Source organism: Asterias rubens, chromosome 22 (genome assembly GCF_902459465.1).
Source record: "Asterias rubens chromosome 22, eAstRub1.3, whole genome shotgun sequence".
Classification (NCBI taxonomy): domain Eukaryota; kingdom Metazoa; phylum Echinodermata; class Asteroidea; order Forcipulatida; family Asteriidae; genus Asterias; species Asterias rubens.
The window spans coordinates 2,407,208-2,423,895 of record NC_047083.1 but is presented as its reverse complement, the minus strand read 5'-3'; the positions used below and the strand labels follow the sequence as shown (position 1 = coordinate 2,423,895).

The following is a 16,688-nucleotide window of genomic DNA, read 5'->3' as shown; positions in this document are numbered from 1 at the left end:
ACATCATTGGTTATTGGAAGAGTACATTTATTCAAATCCTCTAGTTTTCAAGAAACATTTCATAAAGGGATGGTGCATCATTGGTTATCGGAAGAGCACATTCATTCCAATCCTCTAGTTTACAAGAAACATATCATAAAGGGTTGGTACATCATTGGTTATTGGAAGAGTACATTTATTCAAATCCTCTAGTTTTCAAGAAACATATCATAAAGGGATGGTACATCATTGGTTGTTGGAAGAGCACATTCATTCCAATCCTCTAGTTTACAAGAAACATATCATAAAGGGATGGTACATCATTGGTTGTTGGAAGAGCACATTCATTCCAATCCTCTGGTTTTCAAGAAACATATCATAAAGGGATGGTTCATCATCGGTTATTGGGGGCACTGGTTGCCAAAACAAAAAGTTACAGTGTTAAATTGCCTGTGATAAAGCACCTGACTATGACAATTTGATCTCGTCTTTTCTTGCAGAATGCATTGACTCATGAGCTCGACAAAGTCAAGAAATTCATGGATGAGATTCAGATGGAGAATAAGAGGTATAGAGACGAGCTGGAGAGATACAAAGTGGAGCTGAAGAGAACGAGAGAAAGACTGGCTCAACAAGGAGCCCAGGGTAGCTCAAGCAGTATTAGGTGAGTATACCAACAGGATGGAACCAGTTATTACCAGTTAGAACCAGTTAGAACCAGTTAGAACTAGTGAAAACCAGCTGCAATCTCTAGGCTGTACATGTAGATCCGGTTTTAGATTTGTTTTTTTTTATTCTGATTAACTTTCTCTGCAAGGAGCCCAGGGTAGCTCAAGCAGTATCATGTGAGTATACAGACTGGATGGAACCGGTTAGAACCAGTTAGAACTGGTGAAAACCAGCTGCAACCTCTAGGTTTGGTTTAAGAATATCTAAATGAAATGGAGTTGAAGGGATTCACTTTCTCTGCAAGGAGCCAATAAGGGTACGTAGCTCAAGCAGTATTAGGTTAGTGTTCAGATTGGATGGAACCGGTTTGAACTAGTTAAAACTTGTGAAAACCAGCTCTAGGCTGTATTCACATCGGGGAAAAAAATATATAAGAATTTTATACAAGAAGGTTGCACAGTTTTTAATGGCCCACAAGACAGGTTGAGAAGTGGCGTTTACTAGCCTGTAGCAGTTTTTCCTAGTTGGTAAGATATATACTCTAAAATTGCAAAGGTCTTGGGTTTGAAATCTCACTCAAGTAATATGCCTGTGAACTTTTTTTCACATAACTTGGTTGGAAAGTTCTGAGTATAAAGTGTTGAACACACACATGTATCAGTGTGAGGGTAACACAAGTAATGTTCTTTATCCTCGATGCAAATTTAACATCTAGTAACAATCTTTTTTTGATTTTCTGCCTCAGTGAAATGGGTCCAAGTGGGGCGGTGCCGGACGTTGTCATCGCGAATGCCACACAGGCGACAAAATCGCTGGATGACGATGATTACGACATGGCCGGTGTGGTCAGACGACCGCAGCCCGGACGTCTTCAGGCGCTTAAAGCTGACCCAGCTAAGGTAACTTTGGTGTTGGGGAGGGTGGGGGTGGTGTCTGTCCAGCTTACGAGATGCAGGTTTCATGAGACACCATGAGATCTGGGCCAAATTTCATACAAATCTGTAAGCAGAAAAACCTGCTAAGCACAGAAAAGTATTGCTGAGCAGAAACAGGTTACCAGCCAAAATTACATTTAGTTTGCAGTTTTGTGGCTGGTGCCCCACTAAAGTGGTTTCTGCAGTATTTCCTGCTAAGCAGCGTTATGAAATTGGTCCCTGGGCCCAATTTCATAAAAAAAAAAAAAAAACTGTAAGAAGAAAAACTTGCTAAGCACAGAATAGTATTTCAATTTCCTTAACGAAGAAAAAAATATTTCTTAGCAAACTGTATGGTTATTACTAGCTGAATTGCCATGCATTCTATACTACTTGTGCCTGGTTCCCTACTTGATTTTGACAACTACATTAATTTCTCACGCACTGTTTTTTTGTGGATGAAATCTTTGCCCTAGCTTCAGCCCCAGCTTAAGCTATTAAGTCAGTGTCTTTTTTTGGTGCGAGCTTTAGAAAGTCACACCTGTGGTTTGAAAAGGATAATTTGACATTTAGGTTCTAAAAGTTTGCAACTCACACAAAAGCTAGCATCAATTTACATCAGAAGCCCTCAGTATTTTTCAACCAAACATTACATAGCCCCGCAGGTGTAAGATGTGCAACTTGAGCTCAAATGTGAAGTACATGCACTGGATGCCATTTTAGTAAGCAACGCTTTTGATACAGTAATATATCTGTGCAGACAATGACATTGCTGTCAATGCTATCACAACACATTTGCTTAACAAAATGGTGCCTAAGTACTTGGTTTTCCATCGTCTGTTTTTGCGACTCAACACAATCTTTTGTTTCAACTCTTCTTCTTGTGCATACTTGTTATTCAACCTTTTTATCGCAAGCCCACCTTGGCACAATTAAATATTCCACCACCCTCTTTTTATGTCAATGGAGTGTTCCATTCACACTATTCTGAACATGCTGAACATGTGTCAACAGTTACTCTAGCCTATTCTATTACGTTGTGGGTGACTATTTCTTTTACACCTTTTTCTTCCTGCATCCTTTATGTCCTCACCAATCCATTGTGTGTGTAATATTCCCCTCCCAAAAGTGTTCACCCCTTAAGGTCTTTGAATTGGAATCACCCAAGGTAATTGCATGAACACAAATTTGGTTCAGTTTATTTTGTAGAGTAGGGTAGATCCTTTTAAAATCATCTTTACTTTCAGATAGCTTTTGTTGATTTATTAAGCATGATGTGGGCATCTTATTTTGTACCAAAGTGCAGAGACAAAAATAATTGTGTATAATTTTTTTTTTTTTAAACTGCTTACTGAGTGGCCCTAAGCAGAGCTTCCATTTCATAACCACTGCTAAGGGTAAAAAGGCTAAAGGCACATTGACTAACGAGTCCCACTTTCATTAAGCCTGTAAGCACACACATGTGCTAAGCACTGAATTTTTTCCTTAGGAGACACCGAATCAAGCCAAAATTCCATCAATTTCACATTGTATCAACTGGTGCCTCACTCATTTGTTGCTTAGAAAAGGAATTTGCTAAGCAGTATTTTCTGCTCAACAGCTTTTTGAAATTGGGCCATAAGCAATTTTTTTTCTTCTGCTTAACAGCTTCGTGAAATTGTGCCATGTGCCCAGTGTGCCCAGTGCCATGTGCTGTTAAGCTAAAAACACTGCGTAGCAAATTTCTTTGCCATGTGTTTATGTAGGTGAATAAGCCATTTGAGTTTTAAACGTAAAGTTTGAAAATTTAATTAAGTGCATTTGATGTAAGTGTCAAATCAATATGGACAGTGATTGTTATGCCAAAATGTCCATCGGTGTCTTGTCTTGCCTGAACAAAAAATGTTTTCCTTGTGTAGTACATTTAAACGTTTACCTCTCTCCTTTTCTCTTTTTGGACAGTGGTAGTGCGACAAATATTTGGCTGCATTGTGACTTTTCAAACAATATTTGTGTCATTGTCTTTTTGTTTAGGTTGGTTGTGGGGGGGGGGGGGGCGGTACATAAGGCTTGGCTTGACAACTTGTTAATGAACAGGGGCATAGAGGCACTGAACAGGGGCACCAAACTAAGGCAATGAGGGCAATTATTAGGGCGCACATGGAGTCAATGAACAGGGGCACGTTGGCAATGAACAGGGGCACCAAACTACATGTAAAGCAATGACCATCCTTGGGCATGGAGGGCAATTTCCAGGGCGCACATGGATTCAATGAACAGGGGCATGTTGGCAACTACAGGGGCATGGATGCAATGACCATGGGCATGGAGGGCAATTTCCAGGGCGCACATGGAGTCAATGAACAGGTGCATGTTGGCAATGAACAGGGGCACCAAACCAAGGCAATGACCATGGGCATGGAGGGCAATTTCCAGGGTGCACATGGAGTCAATGAACAGGGGCATGTTGGCAAACTACATGTACATGTTGGCATTGAACAGGGGCATGGATGCAATGACCAGGGGCATACATGTAAAGACATTTGCTAGGGGCACCAATACATGACCAGGTGAATAGATTCAATAGGAGACTTTCCAAAGCTAGGTGGCAGCAGACATACCGGGTAAATTTCCATTGTTTACGTAGTTCTGAACATGCGCATAATTCTGAGAACAATGGATTTACCCGGTAAGTCTGCTGCCCTCTATCGTCCCAGAAAGTCTCCCATTTCCTTCATTGCCTCAGTGAAATACCAGTGAAATACATGTAACTGTCTCAAATATTTGTTCTGCTCGTTATTTGAAGATGTTGTGTGTTTTTTGGTGTATTTGTGTTTGGTCTCTCTCTCTCTCTTTTTCTTGGATTTGTTGCGTTTTTAATCTTCTGAGAGAGAAACATTCTACAATGTATGTCCATCATGTTTAATATTTAGAAACGGTCACTAACTGAGTAACTCATAGTTTTTGTCTGTAAAAATTGTAGTCTCGCAAAATGCAACATAATGTTACATGGAACAGTCTAACAAAGTTACTTGTCTGAAAACTATTCAACTATTTAAATATTGATTTTGTTCAATTGTTGAAACTATTCAGATGATGAGATTATTCAAATAGGATTGAAATGTTGCTGTATACACTCGTACTTTCAGAGTATTAGGGGTAAACAAAACTTAAAAATCCTAAACTGCCCCTCTGGATACCCTTTTAATGAGGCCCCCCTTCCCCTTACTCCACCCCCACCCAGCCCATCTTGTCCCTAGATCTAATAAGCCATTTGCGCAGTAGACTTGAATCTGGTATAATGACGTGCTTGATCACAACTCAAACTTAAATTTGAATTCCTCGGACTATAGAGATAGTTGCTATACATTAAAAAAAAATTTTAACAAATTCCTTTATTTACCCAGGGTGAGCCAAATCAGTAAGAAACTGGTTTCCATTTGGGCCCTGCGAACAAACTAACATGTTAAAAGTAAACATAAAATCACATGATAAAATTACGATATATAAATTACGTAAAATATTTATGAATGTTACGGAAAATTAAAAGCAATACGAACAAACAAAAAAGAGTAAACAAATAATACAAGAGTAAATTTTATAAACTGTCACAGTGAGAGGAGGTTAATAAAAACAAAAGGGGCAAGCTTTTGTGTAGTTACGGAAGAGACGGTGAACACCCGTACACAATAAACAATTCTGAATTGATGTGGATGACACAATGGTACCAGGGTTTGCTCATCTGGAGGTTGCTATGCAAAGGCTTGCCCTGGCAACTGTCTCTATAGTCTGAGGAATTTATCTGTAAGCGGTACATTGTGACTAAGCAAGTCATTGTACCAGACATTATTCAAATCTAACTCGCAAGTGGCTTATTCTTAAGTGACATTGCTAGCAATCTTGACACGTATTGCATGTAGCCACTGTTCAATATCTGTTTTGTTGGTGTCAGCACAAGGCCTAACAATCAAAAACTTGTCTCCAAGTAAAAAGCTAACGCCACTCGCTTTCTTTAACAATGGATCTTTGTGACCAACAGAGGGAGCTGTTGCTGTCGGGAGGTCGAGAGACAACAAAACGACAGTGTTAAGTTGTGTACTCATTTTGATTTGTTGTGTTTTTGTGAACAGGTAAACACGCTGAATGAGCAGGAATGGGAGAAAGCCGAACAGGCGAACGTCCTCGCCAACATCGCTCACGCGTTTGAGAGCGATGAGCCCGCCCATCAGTCGGAAGACGAGTCGGAGTCAATCTTCGGGGCTGTGGATATGTTGTCGCCCCAGGGCCACACGGACGCCCAGACGCTGGCCGCTATGCTCCAGGAGCAACTGGACGCTATTAATAATGAAATCAAGTGAGGAGAGTCGCCAAACTTCATTTAAATATGGCAGTTTCAAACAGTAGAAAAAATAATTAAAAGTCAGAAAGGCAAAACTTAGGATTGGGTGAAGCATTGGCTTTTGTACCAATAACCTATTGACAGACTAACACTGCATAAGACACACAAAGACAGACGAACAAATGTAGTTGTTCCAACAATATACCAAAATCAAAGCCTTGAAGAAACCTCCTAAATTAGCAGAAAAAGTTAACCAGCTAAATTACTACATTATATTTATATGATGTAGCTGGTTCCCTTTTTGAGGAGACGTTTCCTTGTAAAGAGTTTTGGAGTTAAAAAAAGAAGAAGAAATATTTTACTAGGGCGGGATTTGAACCAACGACCTCCGGAAACATGGCGGCGCTTGACCAAATGAGCTATCTATCTAGCCCTATGTTGCAGTCTCCCTGTGTGTCAGTATCTTTGTTCGGGGGTGCCAGTCAGAAGCCATACAGCCGTTAACTGCCATGTAGCCAGAGATCACACTCAAAATAACGATACAATCTGAGAATATAACAGTTTGAAATCACTTTTTTTTTGTTACTAAAATTAACGAACTCAAATTATCGATACAATCTGAAAATATAAGTTTGAAATCACTTTGTTTTACTTTACAATTAGACTTATCCAAGAGGAGAAATTTTCCACCGAGCAGCGCGCCGAGGAGATCGAGCATCGCGTCGGGAGCGTCGACAACTTTGATCTCTTCCAAAGCAGCACGGGGCGGAGTCGTTACTACTGGAACACGGAACCCCGTAACCTCACCCGCTCCCTTCCCGGCAGTATGGTCATGCACACCGACCACGAGAGAATATCACCCCCGGGGAGCGAGGAGTCAACACCGCGGATCGAGAGGAGAGGACCGGCCGATGTCTTAGGCAGCCAGTACAGCTACAGCCAGCCGCAGATTCCTGCCCTGGCTGGTTTGGCTGGCCAGGGGGATGAAGACGTACTTGGTGCTACTGGGCAGGTAAACGGCTTTTTAGAAACTATTGTGGCTTGTATTTGTACTTTGTAAATCAAAGCCAAAAGTGTGATATGCAGAAGCACAAACCATCACCCTCCCCTTCCTAAGAAAGAGATCGTCAAAGACACTAAGTAGCATGAGTTGTATAAGAGTTGGACAGTCAAAGTTGGCTTGTGGCTGGTGAATAAAGAAGCCACTTTAGCGGCCAACTGCATGTAGTGACCACCATAAGCCACTTACATGTACACTTATTAGAGTCCAACCCATAAGTGTAGTTGCTTTTCACTACTGTTACTCTTGGTTCGTGGCCCGTGAATCAAGAAGCCATTTGCCTCTTATTAAAGTCATTTTGGTCACCCTGGGTAAGTGATCAAGAAGCCATTTTGGTGGCCAACTGCATGTTCAGGCCAGCCCAAAGCCACCTGTTGTCAATTCCAGCCAATGGGGTTAGTTGCTTTTCACTAGCATCAGACTCGGTGAATGGCCTGTTAGACACGAGGCCATGATGGAAGCCAACCGCATGTATTGATCAGCCACAGCCACCTTTTTTTTATGACCTGCCAATGCGACTAGGTGCACAGAACATCTTGTGTGGCCCTTTATTTAGGAGGCCGTGGTTGTCAAGAGCATGTTGTGGCCAGCCACTGTCGCTCGCACTATATGGCCAGTTCACGGCCTGTCAACCGTCTCATTGTGGCCAGCACATGCATGCTTCCCAGCACAATATGGCTAGTAGGCAGTGGCGAAATGAGGCCACCTCTTCATTGTTGTCAGGCACCATAACGAAAATGTGTTGTACTTCAATGTGGCTCGCTAAATTTGGCTGTCATATACTTAGATGTGGCCAGGATCAAGGTGGCCTGTTCCTACAAGCCATTGTGACCTCTTCGCTCACTGTTGGCCACTGATCGTGGCTATTGATTGCAGTTTAAAACAAATTTGACTGTTCATCACTCTCGAAAGAAAGCTTGAAATTTGACAGGTTTATTATTGCTTTTTTGATAAAAATTCCCCAAAAAATAACGCATACCCCCAAGCTGCCTGTAAACACTGCAGAATTCAACACCCCAAAGCAAGCCAAGTGCGCATTGCTGTTCAAAATATACCACCTGCTTAATGCTTCTCAAGAAAGTAAAAATTTGAAGTGAACTTTGCTTCTTTTAATGTGAACCACATGTCTCCCATTAGACCCCTTGCATAATACACCGATCTATTAGGCTCCGCCCACGGTGCACATGTGAGCAAGAACACGTGAGCCTCTCTCATGCCATTCTGCACAACTATACAACTCTGTCGCGTGCGCCAAGCATACGCGCACACATGTCGGACTTTATAGTGTCGGCAATTTGGTTGTGCAATGGGTTGTGATTGCTCAATACGCAATGGGGCGGAGCTTAATTGATCGGTCTATTGGCATCAATACTGGTTAGTAGATTCGCTCGCTCGTTTTGACATGGCCATCGTCCAATGATCTGCCTCCTTTTGCCTGGGTGAGGGCGCTCTTTGAGTCTGATGTCATATGCAAGGGGTCGTTAGCTGGCAATTTCCAAACTGCTTCTCGCTATAAAGCTTTATTAATATAAAATTCTCTCTTTTCGACCTTATTATTTATGAAATCAAAAACGCAAAGTTTAACACAAATTCTTTAGCAAGTTTTAGATGAAGGATCAAGTGGTCGAACGAATCTTTATAATATGCAGGCCTGATACTCTAGATTGAGGCAATTGCCCCTATGCCCCTGGTCATTGCCCGGGTGCCCCCTTGAAATGCTCCATGAGGAATTTTAATTTCTCTCAGAGAGTTTCCCTTTTTACTCGGGCGAAACTGCCCTGCCCTTTTTTAAGATTGAATGCCTTTATGTGCCTTTCAAGTCAAGAAATCAATCCAACTAAAAAAAAAATTATTTTATAAATATGAAGAAGAAAGGAACTGCACCTTTTTTTTTTTAGTTAAGGCACCTTCTAAAAACAACTCCAGGATAAGTTAAGGTAGAATTCACCCACAAAGAGTAAAGTTTGGAGGATAAATTGAGGGAAAGTATCCATAAGGGTACAAGGGTACATCATTGAGGTATAATTGCTGGGAAAATTCTTCCACAAATGGTAAATTATTTAGGACAAGTTGCAGGAAAGTTTATCCACAAATCATTGAGGATTAGTTGTGGATGGAATTGATTTTCATGAGGATTACATTAGTTGTGGACGGAATTGATTTTCATGGTTGCCCAGAACAAAGCTCATTTTATCTCGGAGCACACTGACTGAATTCCCACTGAGCAGTTGATCGTTTGACTAACTCATAAGACGTCATAACCATTGGTAATGGTTAAATCTTGTGACAACCCTTTTGTTCAACCGCACATTTTAGTCTTGGTACTTGTGGGAAGTCAATGAAAGTGCCTAACCTGGACCACTTAATAGTACAACAGAATCTGATGGTCTGTGGTTTAGTCATCTTGTAAACAAATTGCAATTGCCTGTTGTTGTTGCTGTCATACTTTCCCATCAAAAGTATCCCTCAAACTTATCCACAATGTAACTACACTGCCTATGGATATCTTGAGGGTTGGAAAACCAACTGTGGACAAATTTTATCCGCAATTTATCCCGGAAAAGTTTTCCAGAAGGAGCCTTATAAATGTCGTAGCTACTGCAAGAATACTTTTACAGCACTTGCTAAGGCTTCACATTTTTTTTTTTTTACAGGAGTACTTTCTCGTACAGTTGTAGAAGCTTTTTTTTTTTTCAGTCAGTCAGTAGTAGATGCGCTAATATTATAGTATATTTGTCCATGTTTTCCCCCCTTCTTCTCTATTTGCCAACCCCCATTCGCTGTGTTGCTGTTCGACGTCTCGCTGTGCTTTTTAGCGCAAAGGCGTGTACAGCCGTTCAATGTCTTTGTCCGAGTCTCAGCTGCACTATTGGCAAAGAAATAGAAAGGTTTGAGAATTATCCAGATTTTTTGCAATCGCACGTTGTTTGAGGAATGCTTGGAATGAGTATGGACTGCCTATAATAAAAGGAGACAAAAAGAAAAAAGTTTTAAAAAGAATGACATTGTTGCACGGGTTTCTTCATCACATGACTTTTGCCTCGACAATTTCTCCCCAAACATGGAGAGAAACAAAGAACAAAAAGTTTTTTTTTTTTTTTTTCAAACGTTTGCTGTGATTTTTCATCCGAGCGTGGTTTGGTTTTGCACCTGGCATTGGTTTTTACGTTTGCAACGGCTGTTTATTCTTTATACGCTTTGTGTGCAATCATAGGGTTTATGATTGTTCTTTTTTTTTGGTCATTTGTTTCTGACTGTGCATGTTTCTTGTGACTCACCAACAGCCACTACTTGATCTTCATTAAAGGGACACTTTGCCTTGGATCGGTCGAGTTGGTCTTTGAAAAGCGTTTGTAACCGTTTGTTATAAAATGCATCTGAGTAGAAAGATGTTGTTAAAGTGGAATACAATGATCCACACAAACATGCCTCGAAATTGTACGGTTTTCCTTTTTAATCGTCGACTAACACATTCGGCCATTTATGGGAGTCAAATTTGTGACTCCCATAAATGGCTGACCATGTTAATAGTTCGCAAAGTAAAAGGAAAACCACGCAATTTCGAGGCAAACTTGTGTAGATCATTGTATTCTACTTTTACAACATCTCTCTAACCATAAGCATTTTACAACAAACGGTTACGAATGCTTTTTATAGACCAACTCGTCTGATCCAAGGCAACGTGTTTCTTTAACAACACTCTAGGGATCATAAACATTTGCCGATGCTAGTGCCTTAAGATTTAATTAAGATTTAACTTCAAGATTCCTGCCATTCTTGAGCCATATCTGAATTAACTGCTACAGCTACGACTCAACTGTTGCTAAGAACGTCCTTTAATTCACTGCATGATGACGCTGAAACCTAGCTGTAGTCGTAGCTGTAGCCACAAATTTAGACATGCTATCAAGATAGACTATGCAAGATAGACTATAGTTTTCAGATGTTGCAAGATTTGATGTCTCTGTGGGAACTTATGGTTCCCCCCAGACAAAATTTAAATATTTGCAACACTTGCACGGTCGTTCTATTACTACTTTTTAAAGAGTATCGAGAAATTATGTTTCCCCTTTTTGGTACAACAAAGTTTACGATTTACAGAGTGTTGCTGTTTGCTCCAACTCAATAATACCAGTTTTTACATCAAGTGGCGGCCATCTTGGTCTGATTCCCTGAAGCCAGTAATGTGCATTGTTAGTCTTTTCAGATGGGTGCCAGTCTAAATATTTCCACGAATGTATCCAAATTAACTTTGACTCCAGCTTGGGCGCCGTCCTCAATTTGGAGCAGTGTATATTTTGCATCGTGCTTCAAGATCACCAATCACACGGAGCCCAGAGCTGGAGCCTAGATCGAGGTTTAGAAAACGCCTTACACCATGGCAGCTGTTTAATCACCAATAGCCCCAGCCATTGCCAAATAAATCCTCAAAATTATGGCTTCAATTGCATGGAAAATGCAGCCAAGATGGCCTCCACTTGATAAAAGTTGTGTTCCACCTCATCTAAGGCCGTGTCCGAAACGACGACTTCGGCTACAGCTACGTCTAGATCAGCGCGTCTACCAGTGTTGAAGAATAGGCAGACGCGCGCGATCTAGCCGTAGCTGTAGCCAAAGTCGCCGTTTCGGACACGGCCTTACCATGACTTTCTTAACTGTCTTCAACTCTTAACTTTCCTCCGATTTTCTTTTCCTCATAACTTTCATTTTTCCTTCATGTTTCAAGGTATCAGTCATGTCTGGCTAGACTTTGGTTACCTTCATCGAATTCATAAAGTTGCTAAGCACAAATGAGCAGGGGACCAGTTAAAAACAGTGGCTCTTGAGATGCTACTTTGGCTGGTTTCAGCTAAGCAAATTTGTGTGCTTAGAAGCTGGCATAAGCAGATTTGGGATTGTGCTATGAGAGGGGAGTGGAATTAGGAATGGAGATGTTGGCTGGGAAAAAGGGAGACAATTTGAAAATTTTTAATGTAATTTGAAGTTTGGTTGTAAGCAAATTTGTGTGCTTAGAAGCTCTATGAAACTGGCTAAGCAGCTTTGGGATTGTGCTATGAGAGGGAAGTAGAATTAGGAAGTAATGGGGGCGGGGAAAGGGGGACTAAATTTGATTAGATTTTTTCAATATAGTTTTAATTTTTGGTATTTGAAAAAATGTAAAATGATGAATCTTGCATTAGTTGATTAATCATGAACTTCCCCATGCTGTGCCTCTTTGATCTTTCTCTATTATTTCTCAAGATTCTGACATTTATCTTTCCATCTGCTTCTTTTCTTGCTCGTCTGGATTGTATTTTTTCTCTCATAAGTATCTTCATATCACGTGAATAAATATAAGGTCATTGTGTCGGTGCAAAAATGTTGTATCTCAATTTTCTAAAAACGTGATTCTCGCACAAACACGCCATGCAAAAACATTTTATCCCTGCCTTGTTTCGTGTGTACATCCAGGCTTTCTGAAGCGAGATACAACGTTGTAGTAGATATGACCTTTTTTTGCACTGGCACAACGATGTTTGAATCGTGTCACATACATTTTAATTACATTTGCTTCCGTTTATAACTTTGCCCCTGAAACAAATTCCTTTGAAACCCTCCTGAAATAAATCCCAGTTCATCTGTAATGTACATAAATGAGAAATTTCATTTTCTAGGAGTGTTTCAAATTCAATTTTTCAGAGGTTTTATTCTTGAATTCATACAGGTTTTAATGTCAGGTTTCCCGGAAAAGTCATGGAATCAAATTCATTTTCCTGAACCTTGGAAAGTTGAGGGGAAAAAACAGGAAACTATAAGTATATAAAAAGCAGAAACTGTTGAAATTGTTTAGGGAAGTTTTTCTTTAAAAGACAAGTTAAGCTTGGATGAAATCTCTTTAAGAAATTCAAACACTTTTCAATGTTGATTATGGACAACTTTATATCCGGGAAATATCATGAAACTTCTCTGACTTCTCCAGGAAACTTGGACTAAGACTTCCAGGTGCATCCCCTTCATTGGCATTACATCACCAACCTCGACAGGGCTCAAATTTTGGATGAAATTCCACAAGACTGTGGTCCAGTTTAAAGTTCGAGCCCTGTTCGATGAACTAATGTGGCATGATGTGGAAACACAGTGCATGAGGGATCAAACAAAACAACTGATCAGCGGTTATTTTAAACTACATGTAGTGCCTGTAGATGTTAAATTATATGGGCATCTGTTAAATCAGGTCGCTGGAAAGTACTGATTATGATTACAGTGCTAACACGAATCGTGTTTATGGGTAAAAACCAAAATTTATCCCTGGTGCAAATTTAATATCTATTATCGTTGCAGTACCCGCTGCCAAAACATAGGATTCAAACTACCTCTAGCCACCGGGCAATCTCCGTGGTCTAGTTGGTATGACACTGCTCTAGAATTGCAAGGTCGTAGGTTCGAATCCCACCCGAGCAATATGCCTGTGATTTTTTTCACAGAACTCTGGAAAGTACTGAGTATACAGTGCTTACATCCATTGTTGTATATTGGGTAGAACCAAAATGAATTTACTTTTAACTACATATGGATTGTAAAACAACCTTTTATTTTGAAGCGAGAAAATACAGATAGAAATAATGGTCCTTAAAGTGTAGAGAATTATTTGTTTCTTAAATGACAACAGTTTGTGAACGCTTGAAGAAAGTTAAAGTTTTTGATTAATCCTCTCCATTTCGGTGATTTATTTTTACGAATAGCCCGCTGCCAAACCTACAGAGGAAGGAGCAGCAGATGAGCAGCAAAGTCAACCCCGAGCGACCCCGCTGTCGCCGCGGTCGCAGCAGTTAGAGAAGATTGCCGCTGCCATCACAGCGCAAGGGAACGAACAAGAACAACGGAGGTACTGTCTGCGAGAACAAATTCTGACTTTATTAGGAAGTGCTAAATTGGTCCGGTTTCTAACATAAGAAAAGCTGGATTTGACTGGTTTGGTCCGATTTTTAACATAAGACATGCTACATGTAGGTTGAACTGGTTTGGTCCGGTTTCTAACATCTGGTTTGGTCTGGTTTCTTATGTAAGGAAAGCTGTCTTGAAATGGTTTGGTCCAGTATGGCTGGCTTGAACTGGTCTGGTCTGGTTTCTAACATAAAGAAGGCTGGCTGGAACTTGCTTGGTCTGGTGTCTATCTACCATGAGGAAAGCTGGATTGAACTGGTTTGGTCTGGTTTCTAAACAAATATCAGCTTGACTGAACTGGTTTAGTCAGGTTCTTGACAAAAGAGAAATTGTGTTGATCTGGAATTGTCTGATTTTTAACCATACAGGTTCAACTGGACTAAAATGGTTTTTGTGAGGTTTAGACTTGAAATGTTAGACAAAGAGCATCACAAAATCTTGACCATAAACCTTTCTTTAAATGACTCCTCTATTTTCACCTCTTCCCTTCTCCCTCAGGGGTTCCCTCGACAGCACCCACAGTACCCCAAGCCCCCAGTCCAGCAACAACAGCAGCCAAGACTCTCTCCATAAGCAGCAGGCCAAGAGACCCGGTCTGAAGGGGTCACTAGGTAGGTTTTTTGGAAAGAGAGACAAGGCCGGATCGCTACGGAGAGGAAGGGAAGGCAATTACGGCGAGAGCGAGAAAGGTAAACAAAAATGAGTAAACGAGTAAACAAAAACAAAAATTACGATCACCATTTTTACATTTGTTCTACCAGATTGAAAGAATCCTCCAAAGTGAATGAGAAATCAGTGTTGCAAAAAAAAGAGATTTTCAACAACAACAAAACAGTCCCTTTTTCACTTTTTTTCTCCCCGACTAAAGGTGTCCTCCAAAGTGAATGACACAAAATCAAATTTGATAAAATGTTTCTGAGACTTCAAAAAATCATGATCACCATTTTCATATTTCTTCTACTCGACCGAAGGTGTCCTGTGAAAATCAAACTGTAAAAAATATTTCTGAGATTTCAGAGGGGAAAAAGTTTTTTTCCTTGACAAAAGGTCCACTGAGTCCCCATTCGCGTTCTGCCCTGATTATCATCTGTTAAGTTCAAAGGTCGCACAATTCGAAACGTTAAAAGGTTGTCAAATTTAAAGTACCATTATTAGGTCATCAATTTTAAAAGTTCAAAGATCATCATTCATACTTTTTTGTTTTCATTTGGAGTATGATAACGTCACGCTGTCTCTATCTCTTAGACAAAATGGTTCCATAGGAGAAAAGTTTAAGGTTGTCAAATTTTGTGTAAGCATAAACAATTTGGTTCACTTTTTATAAAATATTATAAATTCTTGCAACGATTTAAAAGAGAGAAAAATGCAACTACGCTTTGTGCAAGTGCTGTTTTGGAAGAATTTACCCCAAGAATGTTTTGCAATTTTCTGCAAGACTTCTCCCCAATCCAAAAGATTGGGGGTGTAAGAAAAGTGAAAACCATAAAAATAAAAAAAAGCTCATAATAAAATTGATGTGTATGAAGAACACAATAAAAAATGTACAGATTTATTGAAATTGGAAAAGTAAATTCTTTTTTAAAGTAAATTGAAATAAAAAATGTGTGAAGAAAACAAGGTGTAAGGAAAGAAAAACCCTACACATTTGAAAGTATAATCTCTGGGGGGGGGGGGGGGGACCTTCATACTAAACTTTTCTCCAACTGGTTCAACATTCTCACTAATTTCATTTAACATACATACTCCCTCCATCCCATATTAATCCACACAATCTAATCAACCCCAATCACTACTGATTCGCTACTAACAGAGCAGGCCTGGAATTTCATCTTCAAAAGGGCAAGGCCATTTTCATTTTGCTAAGGGCACTTCCATTGGAAAATCTTAAAGACAGTGGACATTATTGGTAACTGTCAAAGACCAGTCTTCTCACTTGGTGTATCTAAAATTTTAGCTCAATTGGTCGTCAAAGTTGCGAGATATGAATGAAATAAAAAACACCCTTGTCACACGAAGTTGTGTGCTTTCAGATGCTTGATTTCGAGACCTCAAATTCTAAACTTAAGGTCTCGAAATCAAATTCATGGAAAATTACTTCTTTCTTGATAACTACATCACTTCAGAGGGAGCCGTTTCTCACAATGTTTTATACCATCAACCTCTCCTCATTACTCGTTACCAAGTAAGGTTTTATGCTGATAATTATTTTGAGTAATTACCAATAGTGTCCACTGCCTTTAAAAGTCAACGGGAAACATTTGAAGGGGCACCAATGCTAAGAACAGGGGGCAACAGGAGCAATGGCCTCCATGGCCTACTTGTCATTCCAGGCTTGCGCAGATGCCATTCTAACCAAACCACCTCCTCATCCACACTAACATCAACTTTTTTCTTCTTTTTTTAACGGCAACTTATAAAAGCATGTTACTTTGCTAGAAATTCCTCACATTGTTTTCTTACTTAGCTTACTTTCCGTATTGATGTTTTTTAACAGCGCAACTAGAATGTTATCAATTTAGAGTTGCGAAACATGTAGTATTTTGTTTGGTTTTTAGAGTGTTCTTTTGTTTACCAACTATTTTCAATTTTGGTCCTTGAGTCTTGACTTAGTTGTGTAAAGAAATCAAATTTCTGCCTCAATAATAAGAGTCGATGGGCAAGGACTCCAAGTTTGGGTTAACAAATAAATCACAGTATTTGGATTTTCAAGAGCGAATTGAAGACCAGGGCCCGATTTCATAAAGCCTGTAAGCACAAAAACTTTCTTAGCAAAAATAGGTTACAATCCAGAATACCATGCGACTGGTATCCTGGTCATTTCTTA

General features: G+C 40.0%; 1 protein-coding gene across 9 annotated transcripts in view; it reads left to right on the top strand.

The window, feature by feature from the left end:
• LOC117304987 (liprin-alpha-1-like) overlaps positions 1 to 16,688 on the top strand; it is a 68,162-nt gene that overhangs the window by 35,389 nt on the left and 16,085 nt on the right. For 3 of the 9 annotated variants that reach the window (XM_033789653.1, XM_033789652.1, XM_033789650.1), the window contains exons 10-17: positions 480 to 643; positions 1,394 to 1,547; positions 2,692 to 2,730; positions 5,672 to 5,895; positions 6,544 to 6,892; positions 9,757 to 9,828; positions 13,663 to 13,805; positions 14,363 to 14,553. In XM_033789653.1, coding sequence (XP_033645544.1) covers positions 480 to 643; positions 1,394 to 1,547; positions 2,692 to 2,730; positions 5,672 to 5,895; positions 6,544 to 6,892; positions 9,757 to 9,828; positions 13,663 to 13,805; positions 14,363 to 14,553 — 1,336 coding nt within the window. The remainder of the gene's footprint in view (positions 1 to 479; positions 644 to 1,393; positions 1,548 to 2,691; positions 2,731 to 5,671; positions 5,896 to 6,543; positions 6,893 to 9,756; positions 9,829 to 13,662; positions 13,806 to 14,362; positions 14,554 to 16,688) is intronic. The other 6 variants (XM_033789658.1, XM_033789656.1, XM_033789655.1 and 3 more) reach the window with 3 other exon arrangements.